At 44.2% G+C, this 27,424-nt stretch overlaps 1 protein-coding gene across 1 annotated transcript in view; it reads right to left on the bottom strand.

Moving 5' to 3' along the window:
- The window catches only part of Itga9 (integrin subunit alpha 9), a 322,017-nt gene that overhangs the window by 33,090 nt on the left and 261,503 nt on the right, over nt 1-27,424 (bottom strand). Inside the window, exons 24-26 of the mRNA XM_076843659.2 lie at nt 7,499-7,624; nt 4,988-5,107; nt 461-562 (exon numbers count right to left, since the gene is read on the bottom strand). Of these exons, the coding sequence (XP_076699774.1) occupies nt 461-562; nt 4,988-5,107; nt 7,499-7,624 (348 nt within the window). The remainder of the gene's footprint in view (nt 1-460; nt 563-4,987; nt 5,108-7,498; nt 7,625-27,424) is intronic.

The following is a 27,424-nucleotide window of genomic DNA, read 5'->3' as shown; positions in this document are numbered from 1 at the left end:
AAGAGAAGGTTCCAGTTCTTGGCAACGTGGATGTGACCTCTTCAAGTTAACCAAACAGCTTGTTTTTAAGACACTCAGTGTTTATCCATGGGGCAATGTGATTGGGAAGGCAGATGAGATTTTGGGGAAATGTCTAAGACAGACAAAAATAGTCCTGGCTTCTGGGTGGAAATCTAGGCCCCACCAAAGGCACTTCCAGACTACATTTCCTTTGGCCAATCATAGCAGGAAACTTTCACCTAACAATGGTGTCCTAAAGAACATGCTAGCGCAACAAGAACAAGCCACAGCTCTCCACGGGAACCGGGAGGCCAAGGCAGGCATGGTCCTGGGTCTACCACTAACCTGACACCTTGGCTCAGAGACTTTTTTCTTCTTCACGTTCCAGCTCCGGGTCTCCAATCACCCAGCTCCCCTGGCTCTCTGAGGAGGGCTATCACCCCGGAGGTGGTACACTCACCGTCATCTCTTCTGGGTTCCCATTAGCTACTTCCACCACCCTTAGGGCGGGATCCACCTTCACCTTGGCTCGAGCCATGAACTGGATGACAGATGAACTGTCCTGTGGAGGAAACAACGGCTCACCGTAAGATTTTCCAATGACAATGACAAATGATTTTTCCTTGAGAGGGACTGGGCAGAACTGAAATTCCAAGATTCCTTATAGACCAGACAAGATTTTTTTTTTTTTTTTTCACTGAACTAAAAACTTTCCCATCCTGGGAATCCACATAAATGTATACTTCCAAAGTTTCTCTTGAGAATTTTTTTTTTTTTTTTTCGGATGGTGGTAGATGCAGAAAAATGACAGTGTTTGCCAGTAATCAACACAGGCAAACTTGTGTGCTGTGGTTTCCAAGTGGTAAGACCCAGATATCTGGATGTTGATATTGATGGATTCACAAAGAGCTGAGGATAAATGAAGCTGTTTGTGTACAGCAAGCCCATGCCTGGCATTCCACTGAAGCCATCTGATTTCTATTTTATAGAATCTTCCTGCCCTGACCACAGCCCTCAAGCGCTTCTTTACAGGAGTTTCTTTAACTCTTTGCTTGCCCTTAAATGAAGCCGTTTTGGGGACAAAGCCATTAGACATTAAAAAGAGGGTATCTGATGGAGAGATTCAGAAGGGAGACACATCTAGCTTATAAATTAGGCCTACTAGAAAGGGAACCAGGGCCAGGGGCCACATCTGAGACTGGGGAATTACCTGCTAGCAGAAACAGAAGCCTTTCATGGGCTCAGATTCAAAGCCACCAATCCAGACAACCAGAAAGGGGCTCCAAAGCAGGGATGGAGAGGGAATTTGGAAAACATCCAGAAGAGGCAAAATCATGGCCCAGGAAAGGTCCAGGATCTTGGGGTTAGTGGTACAAATGGTGCTGCATTGACTGTGGAGCCGAGAGGTAACTGGTTGCCATTGTGGAAATGAAAGGCACAGAACTAGGGTATCTGGCCTCCCCCTCTGGGTGGCCTGCGCTCTGCCAGCAAGCTTATTGACATGTCCACCATATTTACTCAGCTTGCCTGTCACTCTGGAGGCTGCAATGGTTTGGGGATGTCCCCCCAGAATTCCTGTGTTGGAAATGAATTTTATTCTCAAAGTCATATATTAGAGATATTTGGAGGAAAGACTTTGGGAGATAATTAGAATTAGATAAGGTCACGAGGGTGAGGTCTCCATGATGGCATTAGTGGCTTTTTAAGAAGAGACCTGAGCTTGCCCACTTGCTCTGTCTTGCCATGTGATGCCCTTTGTGCCAGGTTATGATGCAGCAAGAAGGCCCTTACTAGATAACAAGCAGATGCCAACACCTTGCTCTTGGACTTCCCAGTCTCCAGAACTATAAATAGACTTGTACTCTTCATAAGTTACCCCATCTCAGGTATTTTGTGACAGCAACAGAGGATGGGCCAGTCAGAGGCTCTCAGATGCCAGCTTTGACTCACTTCTGGCTAAACCTAAGAGAAACAAGAAAGTGGAGGACTCTTCCTCTAGCCTAGTTCCAAAGGGGCTTTTTTCTCATCTCTGCCAAAGAAACCACAAAGGATCTTAGTTTGTGTACTTTTAAATAATTGTTGTTTTTAAAACATAAGACATATTTCTAATTTTTTATAGACATGTATTAATTGTGCATAGCAATGGGGTCCAGTGTGATATTTCTATATATGCATATAGTATAAACTGATCAAATACAACCATTTTACAAACTCTCCTGCAATTAAAAGAAAAAGTGTGTGGGCGCATGCACCCCCCCCCACATATATATGGATACATAAAATACTGGAGATTGAATTCAGAATCATTTGACCTCTGAGTTACAGCTTCAGCTTTTTTATTTTGTTTTGAGGCAAGCTCATGCTAAGTTGCCCAGGTGGGCCTTGAGTTTGTAATCCTTCCCCTAAGAGACTGAGATTACAGTTATGCACCAAAACATATTTTAATGCTTCTGGGAAGCTAGTTCAGAGGATTTACTCCAGTTAACTACTTTAAGTGGCAAATAATTTTACATGCAAGTAATCTTTTAGCAATTTAATAGCAAATATGTGGTTTTAGGTATAGGGCAGACTGTATTTACAATCATGGATCATCATTATCACTTCAGGTATTAATTATGATAATGATGATGATGATGTTTGGCCAAGTCAAAGGCCAAGCCGATGGGAGCCTGGCAGAGAACAGGCCCCTGGTGGTTACAGAGTCAGGGAAGGAATCCTCAAAGACTGAAAGAAGATTTTCAAAGAAATCTGAATCCCCTGAAGCTTTAAAAAATCAGACCCTACATTTCAAATAAAAACTTAAGGTCAAAACAATAAAACCTCAAATTCCCTTGTCTAGGGCCAGACCTCAAGGTCAAAAGGAAAATAAACACAACTCTAGGCCCAGGCAAAACCACAAGGCTGGAGCTGCTCCCTGTCCTTAGGGAGGCTGTGACGGCCCCCTGAAACATCTGGCTCAGCTCCCTGTGGGAGCTGGCGTCAGGGAGACCCACACTTTGCATTTCAAGCTCCCTGAGCAGCCAGGGCCCCATCTGCCTTCCAGGTCAGCTGCATTCTAGGCTCTCCTCTGCACCTGGAATTTCTACTGAAAGGGCACTTAGAAAATAAACCTCCATGGGTCCACGTTCTCAGCTCTCTTGTCTGGGGCTCCACTGGCCTGAATGACATGGGGACAGCTGTCAGTGAGACATGTTCCTTGGCCAAGGATCATCAGAGGTCACTAGGAGAGAGCTGCAGAAGACCCAGCCTGCAGAGCTGCACACATGACTGAAGGGCAAGTGACAGCCATATGGTATCAGGGTGCGGAAGCATCATGGTGGTTTCTTGCCATCAGTACTATCAATAGAACTCGGTGGACAGTGGCAAGAGTGAACGGGAAATTCAACTGTCAGCAATGTCATCCATCCAGAAGACAGACAAAACAGGTAAGTCTACAGAATCACAGGCCCTCCAACCTCAGCTGGGGACCCATGCCAGGAAGGGACACCTGTGACATGGGTCTTCTAGATGATGTGGTGGAAGCCGAGGATGCTAGTGGAGTTCTAGTTCATGCCTGGTCTGTCTCTAATGCTGTCCTTTATAAAGGTTTCACCATGGAAGCACTGTGTGCGAGCCCAACTTCCCCCAAACCAGTTTTTGTCTTCAGCAAACCTGAACCTTACCCAGCTCTCCATGGGCTTATGGAGCCTGCAACAACTAAACGTAGGGAGAAAACATTCCCCCTTGCCTGTCTTTGCAGGTCAGCATGTTATTGCTGTGTTTAATTTAAAAATGACCGCAGAAGGACTACTGTAAGGATATTCATTTACCCACTGATTGGCTTATCACACTAAACACATTTAGTCTGCCCAAAGGAAAATAAATAGAATCTTTGTGGCTAACATGCATATTTTGTTTTATCTTCATATGCAATTATTTTTAGAGCTTCTTGTTGGAAGGGATTTCTCATACTCGGCAGCACTTACCTTAAAACAAATCAGAGTAAATTTATATGATTCTTCAAGGGCCACCAATTCACTGATATAAAGATATAGATATAATATATGTCCCCCCACTCTGCAAAAAAATTTAGATTTCTATGAAACAAGGACCACCAATTCACTGATATATAGATATAGATAGATAGATATCCCCTTGCCCTGAAAAAAAAAAAAAAAGAAAAAATTGGATTTCTCTGAAACAAGTAGTCAGCAAACTACATCTCATGGGTCAAATCCAGTCCTCTGCCTGTTTTTGTAAATAAAGTTTTATTAGAATACATCCATGTCCATTCATTTGAATATTGTCTATGGCTGCTTTTGCAATTTGACAGCAGATTCGAGCAGTTGCAAGAGACTATATGGCCTGTAAAGCCTAAAATAGCTCCCACAAGCCCTTTACAGAAAAGGTTTGCCAACCCTTGATCAAAAACATGTTTGCCAGACCAGCAGTACTGGCATCACCTGGGACCCTATAAGACTTGCAAAACCTCAGACTCTACCCACAAGGAATTAGAATTTTTTTTTTTTCAGGTAATTCTGATGTAATCTAAAGAACAGGGAACAAAATACCTGGGAGGCTTGTTAAAGTCACGATGCTGATTCAGTAAGTCTTAGGGGAGGTATTGGGGGTAGAACCCAGGGGTGCTCTACCACTGAGTCACATCCCTAGCCCTTTTTATTTTTTCTTTTGAGACAGGGTCTTGCTACCAAGGTGCCCAGGCTAGGCCTTAAACTTTCGATCCTCCTGACTCAGCCTCCGGAGCTGCTGGGATTATAGACATGCATCACAGCTCCCAGTTATGATTCTAACAAACTCCCTGATAAACCTATTGTCCTTACAATACATTCTGAGTAGTGAACATCTGATATTTTCCCCTTGCACCATCTGGAGAATTACTGATGGCACATGCCAAAACAAGTTTTAAAAGGAGCAGCCAGAGTGTCATGAGGAAACAAATTCAAATGCTTTTCAATGAAGCCCATGAGTGCAGGTCCTTAGGACTCACCTTCTTTAATATTTCTGTGTTCAGCAGCATGTAAATGTCTAGAGTGCGACTTTCCTCTTTGGTGAGAGCGCTAAGGTTACAGTGCATTGTTAGGCAAGAAATTCCTGGCTTTTCACAATCCTGAGAAGAAAAAAAAAAAATCAGAGAACTGCCAAATGATATAAAAGCAAAGTCAAAGCCACAACCATTTATAAAGCAGCAAGTTCTAGGGCTTCTGTTGTGGTGACTAAGTCAATTCCAGGCAGAGGAAATCAAACAGAAGATTCAGGGCTGAGGGTGTAGCTCAGTAATAAATCGATTGCCTAGCATGTGCGGGGCCCCGGGTTCCATGCCCAGTACTCCAAACAAAAAATAATAATGATAAGGATGAAGATGACAATAACAATGATACAAAAGGCAAATTACTCTTTGTCACCACCAGAGGGCATTCGAGGGATTCCAGTCTGACAGGCACCAGAGCAGGATTCAAGAGTCAAGCAAGTAGGGAAAAAAGCATGTCCCAAGTTAATCCTACCAAAAAGCTGGATTTCACAAAGAGAATAAAATTTTTTTTAAAGAGAAAGAAATTTCTCTTTTACATATTCTATAGTATTGATAGTTTGGAACACAGGCGTATTTCCTATATTATGTAATTTCCGCCTGTGCAGTAGCTGGTGTGTGTTTGTGGCAAATTTTTAGTTACGGGAAATTAGAGGGATTCAAAAGTTATGTGACTCTTGCTCAAGAAAACACAGAAATTATGTAAAAAGAAATAAAAAGAAATTTAAACACATGAAAAGAAAGGTCAACTCCATTTTCTCTTTTGTATTGAAGGATCATCTGCCTTCATGATGCTTCAGTCGCAGGTGAAATTTATAGTTGGATACAGAGTTGTGTCTATCGAGAACACTTGGTGCTTTATCACTACATCTAAGGATTCTAAGAGTTTTTAAAAATAGAAGGACCAGGTAGTGGCACATGCTTGTAATTTCAAGCTCCGGAGGATCGTGAGTTCAAAGCCAGCCTCAGCAACAGCAAAGCGCTAAGCAATTCAATGAGTCTCTGTCTCTGAATAAAATGCAAAATAGAGCTAGGGATGTGGCTCAGTGGCTGAATGCCCCTGAGTTCAATCCCTGGTATCAAAAAAAAAAGAAAGAAAGAAAATGAAAAAGGAAAAGGAAAAAAGAAAGAAAGAAAATGAAAAAGGAAAAGGAAAAATAAAAGTACCATCCTCACTTTGTATGTGAAACAATCCAAACCTTTCAAGTGACCAATAGTTGCACTTCTCCACTGTGGAAGAGAGTGAGGAAGGAAATGATAAATGTGAGATGTGCCAGGATGAAATGAAGAGCTAAAGAAACAAAACCAGGGTTGGGGCGGTGTGCAGCACGTGCCTAACACATGTGAGGCCCTGGGTTCAATCCCTAGCAAAAGACTAAAGATATAGGGAGAGAAGGAACCGAGAAAGCATTTCGATTCCATCTCTACCACCTTCACTCTTTAAAAATGCAGTAAATAGAACAAATCTCAAGTGTATATCTTGATACATTTTTACATATTTTCATACCTAGAGAATCACCACCCTGAACACAATGTAGAACATTTCTGTCAGCTAAGGGGTGCCTTCACACCCCGTCCCCTTGGTATTCCTCCAGAGGAGCTCACTGCCCTGACTCCACTGCCATTGGTAGGGGCCTTCCGTGCTTCCTTTATGGTACAGGGGACTGAACCCAGGGATGCTTTACCTACCACTGAGCTATATCCTCAGTCCTTTTTGAGATCGGGTTCCACTCAAGTTGCCCAGGCTGGCCTGTGATCCTCCTGCCCTAGCCTTTCAAGTAGCTGGGATTACAGGCATGCACCACTGCACCCAGCTTAATTTTTTTTCTATTCCTGAACTTTGTGTATGTCAAATGGTCTAATATATTGGTCCTTTTGTCTTTGGCTTTTTTCATTCAGTAGCATGTCTATGAGATTTACTTATGCTGTTGTGTGCTGCAGTAGTTTCATATATTTCATTGGTGTGTGATATTCCAGGGCATGGATATACCACAACTGTTTACTCATTCTCCTATTGATACTTAACTGAATTGTTCTCCGCTTTGGTTATTATAAAATTGCTATTAACAGTCTTGTCCTAATTGTTCAGAAGATGCATGTGCTTATTTCCCTTGGGGATAGACCCAGGAATGGCAATATATAGCTGGGTCATAGAATGTGTGTGTGTGTGTGTGTGTGGTTTTCCTAAGTGGTTGCACAAGAACAATTACTCTTGTTTAGATTCAGGCTAGTTGGAGAAACATTTTACTTTGTGCTTGGAGATTGAAAAGGTTCTCCCTTTGCCAGGCAATGGAATTTGGAGTATAAATTCAACATTAGGATTGAAACCTCAGGCTTGTGATTTTATAAGTCGATTGATGAGAAGCAGACTTGGGAAATAACAAATACCAAAGAGAAAACTGGCCTCTAATCTCAGACTTGCCTTCTGAGGAGGACCAACCATGTTACCCCAGCCACTGGGCAAATCCTTACCAAGACTTTTCTTCCAGACTTTGTGAAAAAAGCAAATATTGTGTGGAAGATATTTTCTTGTTCTTGAGGGATGATGCAGGGGGTTGGGTTTTTCTGGAAAGAGCAGTTTCCTTTCTCTTGGCCAACCTGAAAATGGAAAGAGGCTTGTCAGTACGACTGATCCCAACAACAGGCCGTGTTCCTGGAGTCCTGTGTCATGAAGAAAGTACCAATTGAGTTTTTTTCCCCCTCCTTGTTCATTCTCTAGTGGACAGGAATGGCTTTTATTTTAAAGATAATGTATTGCCCAGATTGGCCTGGAACTCCTGGGTTTGAGTGATCCTCTGCCTCAGCCTCCTGCATATCTGGAAGGTGCTCACCCTGGGAATGCAGGTGCACACCACTCCACCCGGCTCTGGCTGAAAAGGCTTAGGGCAGAAGCTGAAGCATCAACAGGGCCAAATAATAGAAAATGTGGATCTTACGTCCCTAAATCATTGAGATGAGATGGTACACAACATGTGAATGAGTTGTGACTAGGAAACAATAAGACTTGGAACACAATAAACTTCTTATGCTTCATGATTTCCAAAGTACATTTACAAACATCCTTGCAACAATTCTATTAGGCACTGATATTATAGTAGATGAGGAAAAAGAAATTTAAGTCAAGTCACTTGCCAACACACATACAGTCAAGAGCCCAGGTCTAGAACTCAGGTCCTCTGAGACCTTAAGATCGATAAGAGGACCTTTGCCAGAAGATAGTCCTCTGCTAGAAGTCTTCCTAGACCCCTCAGGGTGCTAGGAGGAGCCCTTCTTGGGAGGGAGAAAGTGTACTAACGCTGCTCTGTGCCCTATCTCTCTGCTCCAACTAGAGTATCAGCCACATATGATGCCACTTAAAATCAGAGTTCTGATTAAAAAAAAAAAAAGCTGGACAGACACTGCACTGAGCCAAACAGGGACTTTAACATTCGGTGAGCTCTTGGTGAGTCATCTGATTTTATTTCTGACAGCCATGGCAATGGTGCTGAGCAACAGCACTACGAAAAAAACAAAACACACCCAAACAGTGGTGTGCAGCCTTTCAGGTGGAGTTCTTGAAGAACAGCGCCTTTTGACATCCACCTGGAGGAACCGTTGAACGAGGTCTTCTTTATCCATCACCATATACCCTGGTGATAGCTAAAGACCGAACAGGATGTAAGGCCAGACCAGAATGTTAGTAATTAGTAATCCATAATTTAGGACTGTGTTTACAATCCCCTTGCTAACTAGAATCATCTGTTTAAACTTTCCTATCTTTGATGCCTGCGAATAAAATATAGTGTGTTTGAACTTTCTCAAGAATGTTTCAACTTCCCATTTGTGCTAGGGTGCAGGGTTTAAAGTTTTTACATAAAGAAACTTCCAACGTAAGAATGATAATCTTTTAATAATGCACTATAAAACGAGACCACCAAAATTCGCTTAATTAATCTCTGCTTTATCTCTGGTCTGAACACATTCCAAAATTTACTATACATGTCTGAAAATAAACAAAATGAAGTTTTATTTCCTCAAGATTAACTATGAGAAAAATGAACGTTGCCTTTGAAACTGTCTCGTCCTTTGGGACCCTCTTGTCCTTTAAAAGTGCTCACAACTTGGGATTCTTTCAATTATTTTATTTGAAATGCAAAATTTGGGGAATATATATCAGCCAGGAATCTCAGGACTCAATCTTAACACTAGTTTGGGATGATTTTAGAAGTTACTAGAGGAACTAATGAAAAGGAGGCACTGAAGTTTAATGCATTTTTGATGATTATTTCATGGATCCGATTGTTTAAAGTTATGATAAATATTTTAAAGTTCATTTTAGAAAGCAATACACATGTTGTTACTGGGGTAAAAATCATGAATATTTGCTTATAAGACAAATGAGAAAAACCACCACTGTGGGGTAAATGAATATTTGTGTGTTGCAATGAAATTTCAGACATGAACTCAAAAAATTCTGCATTTCAAATAAGTAAGATCAAAGATGATATATTCTGGAAAACTTGTCTTTAAAAAGTGGCCTAGCAACAGTGCTCTCAAAGGATGCACATTTGAATAAAAGTATTTGTGAGATGTGAGAAAATGGCCAGATTATTATAAATGAATGCCACTCTTCTACAATTTTGAGTGCACGACTACATAATTAAATATTATAAGTAGTTGACTATTCCTTTTTCGAACACTGTCAACTGAAATAAAATTTAGATTCCCTCTAATGCACAGATTGTAAGTGCAGTTTGATGAACTTTAACAAATGAGATCACCCATTAACCCCCCCCCCCCACACACACACCCATGTAAGTACAGAACATGTCCACGACTCCAGAAAGTTCCCACTGGCCCCTTTCCAGACTCTTATCCAAAAGGCAACCAGGGTTCTGATTGTTATTAAGGGAAAAAAAGGTAATGTTCCCTTTTCGAGGAAGGGAGAGGTTTGTGATACTTGGGGGTGACACTCTGTTCAGGCACATGCAGTACCTGCTGGATGGAAAGCATTTGTCACAGGGCACTTAAAAGTTGGGAAGTGCATGCTCTGGCTCTTAAGCCCCATCCTCTTTCACTCTGAAGCATATGGGGCTCCACTTTTCCTGTTTGACCTCTGGAAGATGGTCTTCCACAACCCTGTGAAGATCACCAGGCCTGGCCACCCAATCCATTTGGTCTGGGGCGAGTCAGACAGAACTTTACAGGATGCATGCGTCCCTAATTGAAATCAGAGATGGGGCAGAGTTCCTCCTTGCTCTACAAACTGGTGCTTTGGGTTTCCAGGCAGAGAGAGGAAGCAGAGCCCCAGTCTGGCCAGCTTCACTCATGTGCTTTGGGTGTGCAGAGCTGGCTCTGCCATCTGTCCCAGATACCAGCAGAGGAGGACAGAGAGCTGGGAGTGGCGGGGGTGGGGGTGGACTAAGCCCAGCATCAACCTGAAGAGACAGAGACAGGCTCCAAGTTTACTTTTCCTCTTCCACGGGGAGTTTCGATGGGGAAAGAGTGGCTATCAAGAGGGAAGTGACCATAAGGTGATGTGATTCCACATGACAATCTGCCCCTGGTGGAATGGAGTCTTGGCCAGTTGTGCGCCTGATTGTGGTTACACAGGAATCATTTTAATTGGGGAAAACTTTCCCCCCACCCCTTCTGGCAGGTTCAGGGTGGTCCCGTTTCACAGGAAGACTGAAGGCTGTTGGGTATTGTATGGGTGTTATTCAGACTGAAACTCAGTCCTTGACCAGGGTCATCGATGGGAGGCACCCTTCTGTGTGCCAGACAGATCACGTGACAGCCAAGATGCTGACATCTAGCACCTGTCCAGCCCTTCCTTCCTGCGTCCTGGCTCTGGATTGCTTTCCACACATGCACATTCAGTCCTCGAAACCACCCCGAGGCAGGGGCCTCATCTCCTGGCTTCCCGTTGTGGAAACTGGGAGGAAGGAGAGGCCAGGTGAGCAGCAGAGGTCTTGCAGATAGCAGGCTGCAGAGTCCCACTGGGACACACACCATCCAGCTCTGGACCTGCCTATAACCACCCTCCTGCACTGCCTCTTAGGTCAGAGGCTGAGAATAGGGCTGCTGATCGATGGGGGAAGGAAACCATCTCTTCCCGTTCTTACCCAGGTCAAAGGAACTATCAGCTGAGAAACCAGGAAACACTAGAGTCCTCCATTCTGGCACATTTCTCCCACTATGTCCCCCCTCCCCCACCCCCCCAAAAAAAAGAAAGAGAAAAAAAGGACTTCTACCCAGACCATGGGAGGTAACAGCGCCTGCAGGCTGTGAGGCCAGGCTGCTCTATCACTGGAAGTCGAACAGAGCACCCTGGAATGTTGTTTCTGGAAGGCCGCTGGGAGATCATGCAGTCCCATGGCCTCAGCTGACAGATAAGGAACCAGAGGCCCCGAGTCCAGTGACTTGTCCAAGGTCACGTGGTTGGCTGTGAGCCTCAGCCGGCACCCAGTGGTGGAATTCGTGGTGAACACTCAAGGGTCCCAGGCTGCAGCCTAGCTGGGCCGACTCAGGTTAGGGCCTCACATTCCTTGTCTACAATATTAGGACGGTGGCCTACATGGCTGTCCTCAGATGCTAACTGCACACTTTGATGACTATCTGTGCGTTTCATTTTCCTTAGAGCATGGGGTCACTTCATCTCCCATCCCATACATACAAACAAATGCTGACTACTCTCCCTACAACCTGGTTTTAAGCAAACTCGGCTCAAAATCAAATGAAAGTAATGCTTTCTTCCCATATTGCAAATAATCCAAGCGCCACCCGGCTAGAGTCCACAGCTTCATTTCCTTGGTGGGCTGAGAACATGGTGGCATTGCCCCTCGGACATCTTGGCCCGCTGACTTCTCAATTATTTTCCAGATTGTTTGAGTCCAAATGCTTCCCATGGCACGGCTGCTTATCTTGCAGGACCCCTGGGAGCTGGAAGAGGCCTGTGGCTATTGGAATTTGAACAAAAGAACCTAATTGAGCATACAAATGAGGACAAGAGGACACAGGACCCAGGGACAAGGCTGAATTCTGCCAAGGAAGTTATTAAGGGTTTTCTGTTGGTATCTGTCCTCCCCTCACCCCAACCCCAAAGAAAACATTGTGCAAGCTGAAACCAAGAGATGGTGGTGATTTGGGAAATTGTCAGGAGTCCTGGTTATGGGAGCCCAAGGAGAATTATGGACATCATGTGGTGGCAGAGTCTGGGTCAGCCTTGGTCAGGGGAATCTTTGTGGCTAGAAGCTGCCAAAGTGTCAGGCCTGTTGGCTCCAGGCCTGACAGGATGAAGTGCCCTGTTTGCTCCGTGTGGTCTTACAAGACCCGGCTTCCCAAAATACCAGCTTTGAAGCATGAACTGGGGCTTGGGATGATGCCGCAAAGTCTCCCTTTTGCCTTTTTTTTTGGGGGGGGGACAGGGAATTGAACTTGGGGGCACTCTACCACTGAGCCACATCCCCAGCCCTATTTTGTATTTTATTTAGAGACAGGGTCTCACTGAGTTGCTTAGTACCTCATCATTGCTGAGGCTGGCTTCGAACTTGCAATCCTCCTGCCTCAGCCTCCTGAGCCTCTGGGATTACAGGCATGGGCCACCACGCCCAGCTCCCCTTTGCTTTTAATGTCACCATCACCTGCCCCCAGGTGGGAAAGGGAAGCCTAGAGCTTTTATGGAGGCCTCGTCAAGCTCTGGTGGCTACAGAAAGTGATTGGGAAAACAGGGGCGTTGCCCCTAGGCTCAGGAGGCGGAGCTTCCTTTGCTGACCTAGAGCACAACAGCAGACACAGGTCTCCCCCCTAGTTCTCAGAACAGAGTGGCTCTAACACAGCCCCTGTCCCTGGGCCCAAAGACTGGAGGGACAAAGAAGTTCTCTGGCCATTTCTCTAAGTTTTATGCTCCAAACACATCATCCAGAAAACCCACTTGTTGCCTACAATGCCTCTCTAGGCTGAGGTCACATGTGAAAGGGGAGGGAGCTAGTAGCATGGGGCGCCATTCCAATAGTCGGAGCATACCCCAAATCTGAACACCACCATGTGCAGAAGGCACTATCGTCAGTACCGTGACCTTATGACTCACCATCTGAACCAGGACTTCAAAAACTTTGATACATAAAAATTATACTTATGGAGGATGGTGTGAGTTTTCAATATACATATACAACGTCTAAGGATGGGATCAGATCAAAGTAATTGGCATATCTATCACCTTGGACATTTATTCCTCTTTGTGTTGGGAGCATTTAAAATCCTCTCTACCAACTACTTTGGAATATTCAATTAATTGTTGTCAATCAGGTATCCTGCTGCGCTACGGAACATTACAGGTCACAGGTAACTGCGTCCTATGTACCTGTTAACCACCTTCTCTCCACTCCCCTTCCCAGGCCCTTGGAACCACTATCTCTAATTCTGAGTTCAATATTTTTAGCTTCCACATAAAAACTTCAGGCAGTTTTTGTCTTTCTGTGCCTGGCTCATTTCTCTCAACATAATGTCCCCCAGGCCCATCCATCTTGCTGCAAATGACAGGATTTCATTTTTTTTCATGGCTAACATTCTACTGTCAAGTGGCACAACGGTTTTAGGAGTGAAATTGGGGAATCAGCCCCAGAACAGCAAGACATTTTTCAGATGTATATACCAAAGAAAATGGTGACATCTAGTCTTTTTAACTTTCATCCCCATTTTACAGATGAGAAAACTGAGGTCCAGAGAAGTTAAATAAACTGCCATGTACCCATGAGCTCTGCATGTGTGAGAAGCACATCTCCAAAGTCCTCACCAGGAAACTCCCTCTCCCACTCTGTCTTCTTGGTACCTAGGCCACACAGCAGCTTCACACCCTGCAGCTCCACATACTGCGGGGGGCCAGACACAACCCCACCACCACTGCATTCCTAGGCTTGGGAGCAGGGCTCCTATTGGGATTGTAAATATTTTCTAAGTGTTTCTTCCCCACCAGGAAATCAGGCCCGACAGTGATTTGCCTTCCTCAGAGGAAGTGGTACTTCAGGCTGATCAAAGGATAAAGAGAATGTGCAGGGTTAAAGAGGAGGGAAAGGGAATCCCAGGGAAAAGGGAACAGCATCAGCCAGAGAGCCTGGTGCACCCTGGAGACTTGATCTGCAGAGCCTGGTTCACGTGGGACGAGCAGTGGATGAATGCTGGGTAGCAGTGGCCAGAAGGGAGGCAGGAGGGGTGGGCTTGAACAGTGGAGGACTGATATGGCTTGAAACTGTTCCTCAAATTAGAATCTAGTCCTTAGGATTTAAGAACCAGAGACATAATCCTTAAATTCATATGCTAACAGTATTAGGAGGTGGGGTGGTATTAGGAGGTGGGGGTTTGGGTCATGAGGACTCTGCCTTCATAAATGGATTAATCCATTCACAGATTGATGGATTAATCCAGAATCCAGAACCACGAGCTACATAGACCTCTATTCTTTTTTTTTTTTAATTTTTATTGTTGGTTGTTCAAAACATTACATAGTTCTTGATATATCATATTTCACACTCTGATTCAAGTGGGTTGTGAACTCTCATTTTTACCCCGTATACAGATTGCAGAATCACATCGGTTACACATCCATTGATTTACCTATTGCCATACTAGTGTCTGTTGTATTCTGCTGCCTTTCCTATCCTCTACTATCCCCCCTCCCCTCCCCTCCCCTCTTCTCTCTCTACCCCATCTACTGTAATTCATTTCTCCCCCTTGTTTTTTTATTTTTCCCTTTCCCCTCACTTCCTCTTGTATGTAATTTTGTAAAACCCTGAGGGTCTCCTTCCATTTCCATGCAATTTCCCTTCTCTCTCCCTTTCCTTCCCACCTCTCATCCCTGTTTAATGTTAATCTTTTTCTCATGCTCTTCGTCCCTACTCTGTTCTTAGTTACTCTCCTTATATCAAAGAAGACATTTGGCATTTGTTTTTTAGGGATTGGCTAGCTTCACTTAGCATAATCTGCTCTAATGCCATCCATTTCCCTGCAAAGTCTATGATTTTGTCATTTTTTAATGCAGAGTAATACTCCATTGTGTATAAATGCCACATTTTTTTTTATCCATTCATCTATTGAAGGGCATCTAGGTTGGTTCCACAGTCATGCTATTGTGAATTGTGCTGCTATGAACATCGATGTAGCAGTGTCCCTGTAGTATGCTCTTTTTAGGTCTTTAGGGAATAGACCGAGAAGGGGAATAGCTGGGTCAAATGGTGGTTCCATTCCCAGCTTTCCAAGAAATCTCCATACTGCTTTCCAAATTGGCCGCACCAATTTGCAGTCCCACTAGCAATGTACAAGTGTACCCTTTTCCCCACATCCTCGCCAGCACTTGTTGTTGTTTGACTTCCTAATGGCTGCCAATCTTAATGGAGTGAGATGGTATCTTAGGGTGGTTTTAATTTGCATTCTTTATGAAAGAATACCAGTCTAACAACAGAAAATGTACTGAGACAAGGGTCTCGTAAGCAAATCTTGGAAGTGGAGTGAGTGGAAGTGGTTACCCAGAAGGTGGGGGGAGCCAGGCTTGGAATCAAAGCAGGAGCCTGTATGATTTCAGCCACACAGATCAACACATATCAGAATTAAGGACCCAACTTTAACCTCAGGCGTGTGTTATTGTTAGTGTATTTTTAACAGGGGGAGGCACAGATGCCCCCTTTCTATCAGCAATGGCCTCATCTCTTCACCATAATCCAGCTGGCTGGGGCTTCAGGGAGGGGAAGGATCCTCCAAATGTCCCTGGATTGATGCCCCTTGAATGCTGTGCCCAGCCAACAGCAGGGAACTGGAAGACTGAATTAGCAGAGGAACAAACTCAAATGAGCCATGTTTGGAGTCGTCATCAATGCGGTTCTTGGGTAAGGTCTGATCTAAAAGCTGTGTTTGTTGAATTGACTTGGATTAAAGGGGACAGGGGTTCATTCTCGTCTAACATGTGTTTCGTGTTAACTCCCATTTCTCTGTTAACCATTGACTTTCTGTTCCGTTCCATCTCTGGGCCACGTTTCCATATCGTGTTACATAATCACAGCTGATGGCAACTGGGTAAACCTGACGGGCCCTGACTTACAGCCTGCTTGTCTGAATTCACACGCCCTTTGAGGTCGGAACCCCCGAGAATGTTTTGAATGCCTACCCTGCTAATTCAATTACCTACTGCCTACGCTGGGAACCAAGGCCTCAGAAGACTGCAAGGTCCCCATCCTGTCACCGGAGGCTCCACATTTTCCTCAGTGGCTGTGGTGATATTAGTTTTAGGACTTCAAAGTTTGAAGTAAAAATAATATTCATCAAATGACCAATTGCTTCATTAGGCTGACCTAAGATGTTTACTATTAGGAAAAACTAATACGGGCCTACTTTCCGTTCAGCAAAATGTGAAGTATATTCACAAGTTGTTTGATAGTCTTAAAGTCTTTCACATTATATCTTTTGTTCAATCACATTGCTTTGATTGACTCTTGCATGTTTCCTGGTATTGACTGAAGAACAATAAAAGACATATTTTAATAACAAAATCCTAAGACCAATATTTTCCTGCTTGCCATTTACTTCATGCCTTTGCAATAATGTCAATCCATAATAACCTAGGGAGGTGGACACTCAAAGCTTCCACTTATTTACTGTGATTTTTCCATAGAAAGGATGCTATTTAACATAAGACCAGAGACAGCAATAACAAACTTGGATAGTTCCTCATCGTGGATAGACCTTGCTTTATGTTACCAATGTATTCAAAGGTGGAGAACAAAATGTTGGCATGCTATCTGGCCACTGAAAGGTAATGGGGAGTTCTCATAGGCGTCCTTTGTCATATCCTTCTGAAGAGCGATGGATTCATTTACTCTGTGAAAAGGGAACCCTTGCTTATCGGTTTGGCAAGTTCTGATTTTTTCCTGATATTTATCTCTCTGGGCAGCAAGAAGCTCCAATGTGTTCGTTCAGACAGAAATCTGAAGAAAACCAGTTCTGTGACCACAATAATGCTTGTAAGCTAATACTCGGCTCCAGCTTTGTTTGAGCCCCTCTAGCTTTGACATTCATATTAAGAGCCAAAGGAATGAACAGCTCATAGAAAGAGTTCTGGTTCTGAACTCAAAAGGGAAAAATGAAGCCACGGAACCACCGTCCCCCAATAACAGCCCACTCCAAATCTGCATAGTTGAAGACAGATCATGAAATGAAGAATGACCTAGTGACATTTAATACCAAGATGGAAAAGAGAGTTATGTTAAAAAGCCTGAAAAGTTCATAATTTTAACTCTAGATATCTTCTCTCCTTCTAATTAAAAACTGTCTTCTAAATAAAAGACTTGCTTTCCTTAATCCTTTCCCCACCCCTAAAGGCCACTGCTACTGTGACAAGCTGCATCTGGTCTGGAAAGTTCAGGCTGTGACTAAGACCAAAACTGAAACCTAAAATAAAGGGACAAATCTTCAAAAATCAATGTTCCAGAGGAAAGGGAAAGCATAATCCATTGTATAATTTTGACCTCCGTGTGAGTCAGCCCTTATTTCATGAGCAACTTTGCCTCTTAGGATGAAAGTTGATGGATTTTTGTTTCCATGAGCTTTAGGGTTTGGCTAAATCAGTGCTCTCATCCCCTTGCCCCTGGGTGACAGGCCAGCATGCTGGAGGGTTGGGAGCATGCTGGAGGAAACGTGGTGTGCACCATACCAGGCTCCCTGCAAAACAGAATCCATCTACATTCAATCAGAGAAAGACGGGCCCCCAGAGGAGGCCCATTCACAGACGCGGGGATGGCTTTTGCTGCAGCTAAAGTGATACAGATGGGAAGTAGTTTCAGAGCAGCAGTGACACCAAAGAATTTCCAGATGTGGTGGTCAGATTTTCTTTAGTGAAAAAGCGAGACATAAATATGTTATCTGAGCACTTGACATGCATGCCACAAATGTTTTCCTTCCACAGATAATGAAACATTTTGGAAGTTGAATGGTCTGCTGATTTGGATAATAAATGAGTCAGTAACCCCCAGAAGGGACACAACACAGACCTCAGAATTACATCAGTTTAAATTCCAGTTCTAGCCCTTGGACCCCTCTATGCTAAAGAACAAAGCTCATCTCCTACTTACATTAAAGGGTTCACCGGGTTGGCTCTGCAGGTATTATTTGTATGGCTTGATTATCACTCCTCTATCAAAAGGTAAATGATAATGGCTTTCTGGATGCCAGGCACCACCATCTGCCTGACTTCTCATGCTACTTTCCTAAGGGTATCCGACGCCACAGTCATGAAAGGTGAGACCTAGATGTTGTTCATTAAGTCTAAGATTTCAAGGGCTTCACGGGAGGCCTGAAATGTGCCGCAGGCCTTAAGTTTAGGTAATTAAAAAGAAGTAGGTGAAGTTGGCTCCTGACAGCTGGGGAGATAACTGCCTCTCAGCGTCTAATGATGTTGAGGCAGTTTCTCTGGCTCAAAAGAAACGTGGTGTGCACCTCCAAAAGCCGTTTTCCTTCTTGGCGCTTCTGAAGTGCACACAATTAGCCCTCAGCAGGTTAAATGAGAACCATGTGTTGGTCGGCAGTGTCCGATGAGCTCTGTTTATCCTCAGCCACATTTCCTGTTATTGACTTCGGTAACAATCCATCAGCCCTGCAATGGAAGGGCTCTGTGTCATGCTGCTTTTAAGGAACGAAGGGAAGTCAACTGCATAATCACTAACTTTTAAGGCCTATTCACTTGAGAGACCAGAAAATACAGAGGCATCGGCATTCCAGCTAGCCAGCACACGGGCAGCAAGGCCTTACCACTTCCAGATGTTGTAGCAGCTGTGAGTGCAAGACACTCGGGCTCCTTGATAAGGCCAGGCGCCCCGGTCAGCAGGGAGACGACACTGCTGGCTAGATTTATTCTGTGTCCACACGGTGAAAGGGCAACCTCTGACCTACACCGCCCATGGACAGCCTGAGCCCTGAGCCTGCAGCTTGTCCTCGTGACCAGTGGGGGTGTGTTGAACATGGTCTGTGCACAGAAGCAAACACTTCCTCCCTCTCCGGCTCACTTTGACAAGAGCCCAGGAATGTAACTCCTGCTCCAGAATTCAAGGAGCCATCCCCACCCTCTGTAAAGTGTTTGGCTTTTGTTATAAAATAAATAAATAAACCAAACCTAATCCTGACCCATTTCAGGAACTTGACTGTTCAGCTCACATTCATACATGTGCAAAATGAAGAAGGGGACAAAAAAAAAGTTTGGGGGCCATTGCTGAGATGGGCGGATGTGTATGTGGGCCAGTGGTTGTAGAGGGAATGTTTTCATAATCTCTCTGCCCAAAGTTTGTGGTGTGTACTTTTGCTCTTAGAAGTTCTCATTTAGGATAAGTGATTCAACTTCATTTCAAAGTTTCACCTTCTTACCTTTCTCACATTGAGAAAAGTCGACTTCTGCCGTGGGTTCATGGGATGGGTCCAAATGCCTCCACTTGGAGGATTTTGATTCAAGGCAAATTTCTCAAGTTCTTGGGACACATGAGGTGCTTTGCTGGCTACATTGCAGGGAACCTAAGGACTCACCCCATATGCTAATATGTCTGGCGTTGGGTCTAACAGTGAGGGGAGCCAGTTCTTTCATTTATCTGAGCACAAACTACAGTCCAGACACCCAATGCTAGGGATGCACAGAGAACAAAGGTCATACCCTTTATACTCATGGAAGAAGTCAGAGAATCCAAAATAGTAATAGTACTTAATGATGAGTGCTATGAAGAAAATAACCCACGAGGAAGTGGGACAGAGATGGAACAGAGAGCAATGAGGTTTGCAACTGTAGGGAAATGGTTGGAGAGGACTTGCTGAGAAGGGGAACTATGGGTTCAGACCTGCACTATGAGGAGCCAATTATGCAAAGGCCAGAGGGAGGCGTGTTCTTGGCAGAGGCTGGACCACCTGGGAAGGCATAACGGAAGAGAAGACACGTGAACGGGGTCTGGAGGCACCAGTGGGCTCTTCACAGCAAGAGGGAAGAAAGAAGCCATTAGCAAGGTCAAGGTGCCCAGGGAAGAGCATGGTGGGAGTTCAGCCAGTCTTCACTGTCCAGAGTGGCTGGAAGACATGGTTGGGAGGTTAGGGGGAAGGGGTTATGTAGAAAATGGCAGGGGAAAGCAGAGTTTCAGTCTTACAGTTTTGGCCATTAAGATCTCCCTGATGGCCTAACTCGAGGGTGCACACCTGTAATCCCAGCCGTTTGGGAGGCTGAGGAAGGAGGATCATGAGTTCAAAGCCAGCCTCAGCAAAAGTGAGGTGCTAAGCAACTGGGTGAGACCCTGTCTTTAAATAAAATACAATATAGGGCTGGGGATGTGGCTCAGTGGTTGAGTGCCCCTGAGTTCAATCCCTGGTACCTGCTCCCCCCACCCCTCTTAAAAAAATCTCCTTGATGGTCTTTCCACAGACCCTCAGTGAAGTCTCTGAGTGTGACACAGAAAGATTAAGGCTGGAAGTTGGCACAGATAAGTAATAACAGCTAAAGGTCTTGAGTGGTTTCAGTCAGCTTTTGCATTGCTGTGACCAAAAACACCTGACGGGAACAACTTAGAGAGCCGTTTATCTGCGGCTCAGTTCCAGAGGTCTCAGTCCATAGACAGACAATTCCATTGCTCTGGCTCAAGGTGAGGCAGAGCACGTGGGAAGGGCCCAGCGGAGGAGAGCTTCTCAGGACATGGCAGGGTCAGGAAGCTGAGAGAGGGAGGGGTGGGAAAGGAGCCATAGGGAACATGCACCCTTCCAGAACATGACCCCAGTGACCACCCCTCCTCCAGCCATGCCCCACCCACCTACAGTTACTATACAGGCAGTCCATTGAAACTAGGATGAACTGATGAGGTTTCAGCTCTCACAGTTCGATCATTTTAACCTCTGAACATTCCTACATTAACCCAGGAGCTTTGGGGAGACACCTCATACCCAAACCATCACAAGTGGTAAACCAGGGCTTAACGCCTAGGGGGTAACAGTTTGTGATGAGAAGCGGGCAAAGAGGCATGGTATTTGGGGGCTCCGTTTTTGAAATTTATGGATTTGGCAAATATGGAGAAAGCAAAGAGGATTCACTCGGATGGAGAAAAAGAGAATTAAAGGAATCGTAACACTTTTTTTTGAAAGACAAGGGGGAAGAATGATTACGTAATGTAGCTCAACATCTTCTCTGCAAATAGGGAACTAGGCAACTGCTTTCCATTTTACTAAGGAAAGGTCAGGGGGTGAAATTAGAGCATGAAGAATTGAGCATAGTCATAACAATGAGATTTGAGGGATTCTGGAACGGCTTAAGGAAGAGAACTTGCTGGAAACAGGTTCTGTTGTCCTGGGGAGACATCTTGATTGTATTCTGTACAAAGGTGGAGGATTGGATCCTATAATCCCCCAAAGCTGCTCTGGGGCCATATGTGCATCTGTTCCTGCTGGAGAGGGGTTCCTGAGCCTTGAATTCTCACTGAAAGCAGCCTCTTACCCAGTGAGCTAGTCTGATACAGGGCAAGTCCTTGAATGTCTACAGAAAAAAAAAAAAAAAAAACTGAGGGTAAATGGGGGTAGGGAGGAAGAAGCATGTGTTCATGAAAGAGGACGGTAGTAGAGATTGAAAAAGAAGTTTAAGTTGGAGAATTTTGTTTTGGGTTATTTGCTGGGTTGCTTTCAAGTCCCAGGCTCTGGCTCCTGCACAAGCCGAGTCTCAACTGCAGCAAGCCCTGCTGCAGGGGAGGCTTCTAGTTGCAATTATCCTTCAAGCATGGCTAAGTCGTAAAATCCAGGACTTTTCTCATGTGAAATGTGCTGGCTTAGAAAACCAGTGTCACTGTCAACTGCTATTGCCAGAGAAATAAATGACTCATATTAAGGCAGAAAACTCCCCCGGAGGGAATGCTAGCGAATAAGCACACACACACACAGACTTCTGGATGTCCAGTCTGGATGCCATGTGGGCATGGCCCGGAGGTTGGCATTTCCAAAGACAGAAATCAAATGGGGCTGAAATCAAGGGCAGATACTTGTCAGAAAACACAAACTTGGCAAGGCCTTCGAGCACAAAGAAGATCTCATTACAAGCTCCTGTAAGAGTGCCCTGGTCTCCTTACCCTGAATAAGGCGCACCACAAGACTTTAATCACTCTTTAAAATTACATCTCTCCCCACTTCCCATCCCCTGGCCTCCTTTATTTTCTCCATGGCATTTACCATCATGTAATGAACTACATTTCTTACTTATTATTTATCTTTCCCCACCAGAAGGTACACAAGGGCTGATAATTATTACTTTTGTCTATTTTGTTCTCTGTAGTAACCCAATGCTTGACATATGCTGGGTGTAAAGCATTTGTTGAATGAATGGACATGTGGATTAAAAAAATCCTACCATAGCCCCATGTGGCAAGAATTGTCATCATCATTTTACAGACACGGAAATGGAAGTATGGAGAGATTTAAGCATCAGGCTTTTGACCAGGGCTTCTCAAATATTGATGTGCAAACGAATCACCCAGGATGTTGTTTAAATGCCCACTGGGATTCAGCAGGTCTGGGTGGAGCATCAGTTTCCACATTTCCCCATTTCTGACACCTAGGTAATGCCAGGGGTGCAGGGGAACTGCAGGTTCAGGAAATGATGGCCCAAGCCCTTGAAGGTAGCTGGACAGCCCAGTGGTAAAGAGCAGAGACTGTCAGCCACCTATCCACTGTGATCTCCCATCTCCTCCTTAAATCTAACTCCTTAAATCTTTGTACATCATGAGTCAAACTGAACTGTGCAGCAGGCCACCCCACAAATTCAAGTAGTCTTCCCTTCACAAGCCATAGAGCTGGTGACAGATGTGTTATCTTGGCCCTCTCTTAGACCCACGTTCAGGGGCTCTGCTTCATGTTTAATCTCTGCAGAACTGAAGCCAGGTGAAGTGGTTAAGTTTTTCAGGCGAGTTCTCATCAAACTGTGAGAGAGAAGATATATCCTCAGTTCCAACAGGTATCTTCTCTAAGGAGCAAGTGGCTACAACTTGCCTTACACGGGCCATCTTGCCACAGAGCCACTGCCCTCCGCGGTGGCCTGAGGGTCATTTGCTGACAATGTGCATGGCATGCGTGCAGTTAAACAGCTTTCGGTGACAGGGCATTCGGTTGTCCCTATTCTTAAGTCAGCAGAAATGAAGGCCCAGGCCCACGAGTGTGCTCACATCGTGCACCCAGAATGGGCATTAATTTACCACTATCATAGGACTGACCAAGGGTTAGTACTTCCTGTCATCCTGCCGAGATCTCTGTCTGCTGTACATGCCAAGGAAAGCACAGGGTACAGTCACCTTTGCCTGTCTGTATAAGAGCTATGTGGAAACAATGGAGAACCATAGCTCCAAGTACAGAAGATACACTCACTGTAGTGGCTATGACATCTATCTGGAATGTTCTCTTCTTCGCCTGCTCTCCTGGTGAACTCCTACACATCATCTAGGCATTGACTTCAAAGATTCTGCTTCATGAAGCATTTCCTGCCCCCTCCTCAAGGTGGGCATTCTACCCCTATATGTCCCTTAGGCCTGGATATGCCTCTATGTGGTAATGCAACTGCATATTATATATCTGTCTACTACAAGTAAATTTCTGGAGCAGCTTTGCAACTTGATCTTTTCTTAGAGCCTTGCACATAATAAGTGCTCGCTCAGCCAATATTTCAAGAATTATTTATTATTGGTAATGATGTTACTTTAGACAGACTAAAAAGATCTGTCACTCTTTTCTATGATTTTCATAGTCGTTACAACTTGATTTCCTGATGGACACTAAGTCCACAATGGCCTGTCCACATTTTCTCTTTGCTGTGGGAAATCATTGCATCTCCGCAGGGTTCCACACAACCCCTATGTGTGGAAAGCAAAGGAAATCAATGGCCTTTCCTAAGTCCACCATCATGGCTCTGTCTCTAAATAAAACAAGCAGAGTGCAGGGGCTCAGGGTCACTTCTATGAGGAAAGAAGATCATGAACAGAGGCTTAGAGTGTGGAGTGGTCTCACCTCATTAGAATACTCACTCTTAAAAATGTCTCCTATACAAGCAAAGTTTTCACTCACAAACATCTGTGACTTTAAGACATGCTCCAGACAAGCACAGAAGATGCTCTGGTGATAGAAAACTGTCAGATTCTGGGCCAAAGATGAGGACTAGCCCAGGCCCCAGAGTCAGCAAGAACACCTCTCTATGTGGATGATGACCAGGCAGCATGGATGCCAAGGGCACTGCTGAAGGGAGAGGAACACTCTGAGGGTCCCCTGGGGTGTGGGGAAGGATGACAGATATCTGCTTCTAGGTTTCAGCAGGCTTAACACATGCCTGATGCTCAGTAACCTGTCAAAGGTTGGGAATGGCAGTTGCTAGGAGTGAGGGTGGGAGGGCGTTGAGAGCCAGAGCCAAAGGGGCCCCAGCAAACTTTCAGACTGCCAGCTGATGATTGGCTCACAGCGGCCCCAGCAACATCTAGCTGATTGGCTCCTCTGCGGTGATGCTCATTGGGCTGTTTCCCTGCCCTTTCACACCAGGGAGCTGCTCATTGGGGGACTTTTTTGGCTCCGCCCACACGACCCAGCCAATCGGCCTCAAGAGCAGGAGGATTGTGGGAGGTGGAGAGGCTTGTGATTGTGAGAGAGGCTTGTGGGAAGCCGGTGGTGGCGGTTGGGCTCTGAGGGTTTTTCCTGAGGAGCTGTTTTGTTTGGCGTGTGTGGTTCTAAAAATAAAGTTAGTGTCTTTTGACAAGTGGCTCCTGAATTGTGCCCAGCCAGACTGCGGCATTTGGTGGCTCGCACGGGGAGCGACTGAGGGTAAGTGATAAGGTAAACTGCTCGCCCCTAAGGGCAGGGCGAGAGGATGGGTAGCCATTTTAAGACTCCTCTTTTGTTTTGCTTCACTTTTGTTTTAAGTTGCCTGTCCCTGGAGATGAGTGAGACGGAAGAAAAACCGCTCACATCTGAGGAAAAACTATTTGCATCTGAGGAACAAATAGGAAGAAAGGCTATAATGATTTTTTGTTGTTCCATTTTTATTTCATTCTATCTCGGTTTTGTTTGGTGTTATCTTGTTGGGTTGTATTATGGTAGAAATATGGGATCAGAAATTAGTAAAAAACAAACCGAAAGAGTGTTAAGTAAATTGTTAGAGGAAGGAGGCATCCCAGTAAAATCAAGAGCAGTCAGGGCATACGTTGATACAATACAAAAATGTAGCCCATGGCTTTTTAAGGAGGAGTTGTTAAATATATCACAATGGAACCATCATGGTGAAGATTTAAAAAGAATAGAAAAGAAAAGCCCAGGGACTCTGCCAGTTGGCACATTGCCATTGTGGACATTCGTATCTGGTTTGCTTAGTCCAAAGCCTTCAGTTCAGACAATGGTAGAAGAAGGAGAAGACATATTGATTCAAGTAAAAGAGAAGGTCTCTCAAGTTAGTCAGACAGAGGAAAAAGATTCAAGTAAAAGAGAAGGTCTCTCAAGTTAGTCAGACAGAGGAAAAGATTCAAGTAAAAGAGAAGGTCTCTCGAGCTAGTCAGACAGAGGAAGAAAGTTTAGAGCAGAAAAAGCCATCAGGGGAAAAGTTACAACAGGAGACTGCTACTAACACCTTTCTATCACCAGAGGGTGTAAATGTCCAACTAACAAGGCCACCTCCATATTCTGGGAGGCTCCCAACCCCCGTAGTTGATAGATGGGATCCTGAGATAGGACCTCAAAGATCAGCATGCTCTGTATTTGAACAAGCAGGAGGGCAGCGAATTCACCATGTTTTAGATTTCAAAACAGTGAAGCAGCTAAAAGAGGCTGTAACAACCTATGGTCCTCAAGCACCCTTCACTGTAAGCATGGTTGAATCCATTACCAACTTGAACATGACACCAGCAGATTGGGCTAATATGTGTAAAGCTGTGCTAAATGGAGGACAATAGCTGTTATGGAAGGTTGCCAATGAGGAATTTTGCACGGAGACAGCTAGGCGAAATGCAGCAGCTGGTTATCAGAGAAATATAGATATGTTGTTAGGAAAGGGATCTTATGAGGATCAGCAGCAACAAATTGCATATGATCCTGGTGTATATTTACAAATTGCTGTAGAGGCGGTTAGGGCATGGAAGACTTTACAAGGACATGGAGGTTTACAAGGTCAATTATCTAAGATAATACAGGAGCTAATGAACCTTATGCTGAATTTGTAGATAGGCTTATTCAAACAGCTACCAGAGTTTTGGGGAATACAGAACAAGCAATGCCATTAATAAAACAACTGGCTTATGAGCAAGCGAATCGTTGGTGCAGAGAAGTCATTAGACCATGGAAACATGAAGATTTAAACACATATATTAAATTATGTAGAGACATTAATGAACAAGAGCAAGTCATGGCAGCTGCAGTAAAACAGGCTTTAGATGCCAGAGACATTAATGAACAAGGGCAAATTGTGGCAGCTGCAGGAAAATAGGCTTTAGATGCCAGAGACATTAATGAACAAGGGCAAATTGTGGCAGCTGCAGGAAAACAGGCTTTAGATGCCAGGCCAAAAACATGCTACAATTGTGAACAAACAGGACATTTTAAAAGGAATTGCCCCATAGGAGGAGGGTTTTAACAAAAATAGGTATCAAAGGAGTAGAATACCGGGTATTTGCCCATGATGCCATAGAGGGAGAACAGCAGCTGATTTGGATTCCAGAGAGATTAACTAAGGTCCTGACCCAGTGATTGCCTGGAGTCGGGGGTCTGTTTATGTGTTTCCACAGGGAGAACAGCAGCCGATTTGGATTCCAGAGAGATTAACTAAAGCAATTTCTACAGACCAAAAAGAAGATGATTTGGCTCAAATCCATAACAGCTGATATCCAGAACTCCAGTTTGGCTATTCTTACATCTGTGACAGAACCAGGATGCTTTTTTTCAATATCTATTTTATTATTGCCCTTTCCCATATCATGAAGTTCTATTTTGTTTTTTGAGCTCATACAGACCTAGGTTAATGTTTTGCTGATCAGTTATATTTTTTTTGACTATAGAGTTTTTAAACATTGCAATGGAGATTTCACCTGCAAAAAGTTATAAGGCCTTTACTATTATGTTATGTGTTGTATGTATTATATTATGTGTGCACACTTGTGTTTTGTGTTATATGTTTGAATGTATGTATGTCCATATATCATATATGATGAGCGCTCATGAAAAAATGGATCCAAAATTTTTTTTTATTTCATGTGATTTAAATGGTTTAATTTAAATTAGGTAAACAACTGTTGAGGATTGTTTTAATATGTGAACAAAAAAGGAGGTTAACAGATCTGTTTACTTTCACCTTTCCTTTTCATTATATTTAATAATTCTCTTCAAGATAATGTAAATTGTTAAGAAAATTGTTTTCTT

This window comes from Callospermophilus lateralis, chromosome 1 (assembly GCF_048772815.1).
Source record: "Callospermophilus lateralis isolate mCalLat2 chromosome 1, mCalLat2.hap1, whole genome shotgun sequence".
In the NCBI taxonomy this organism is placed as follows: Eukaryota; Metazoa; Chordata; class Mammalia; order Rodentia; family Sciuridae; genus Callospermophilus; species Callospermophilus lateralis.
The sequence above is the reverse complement of the archived record's forward strand: the minus strand, read 5'-3'. Positions and strand labels throughout refer to the sequence as shown.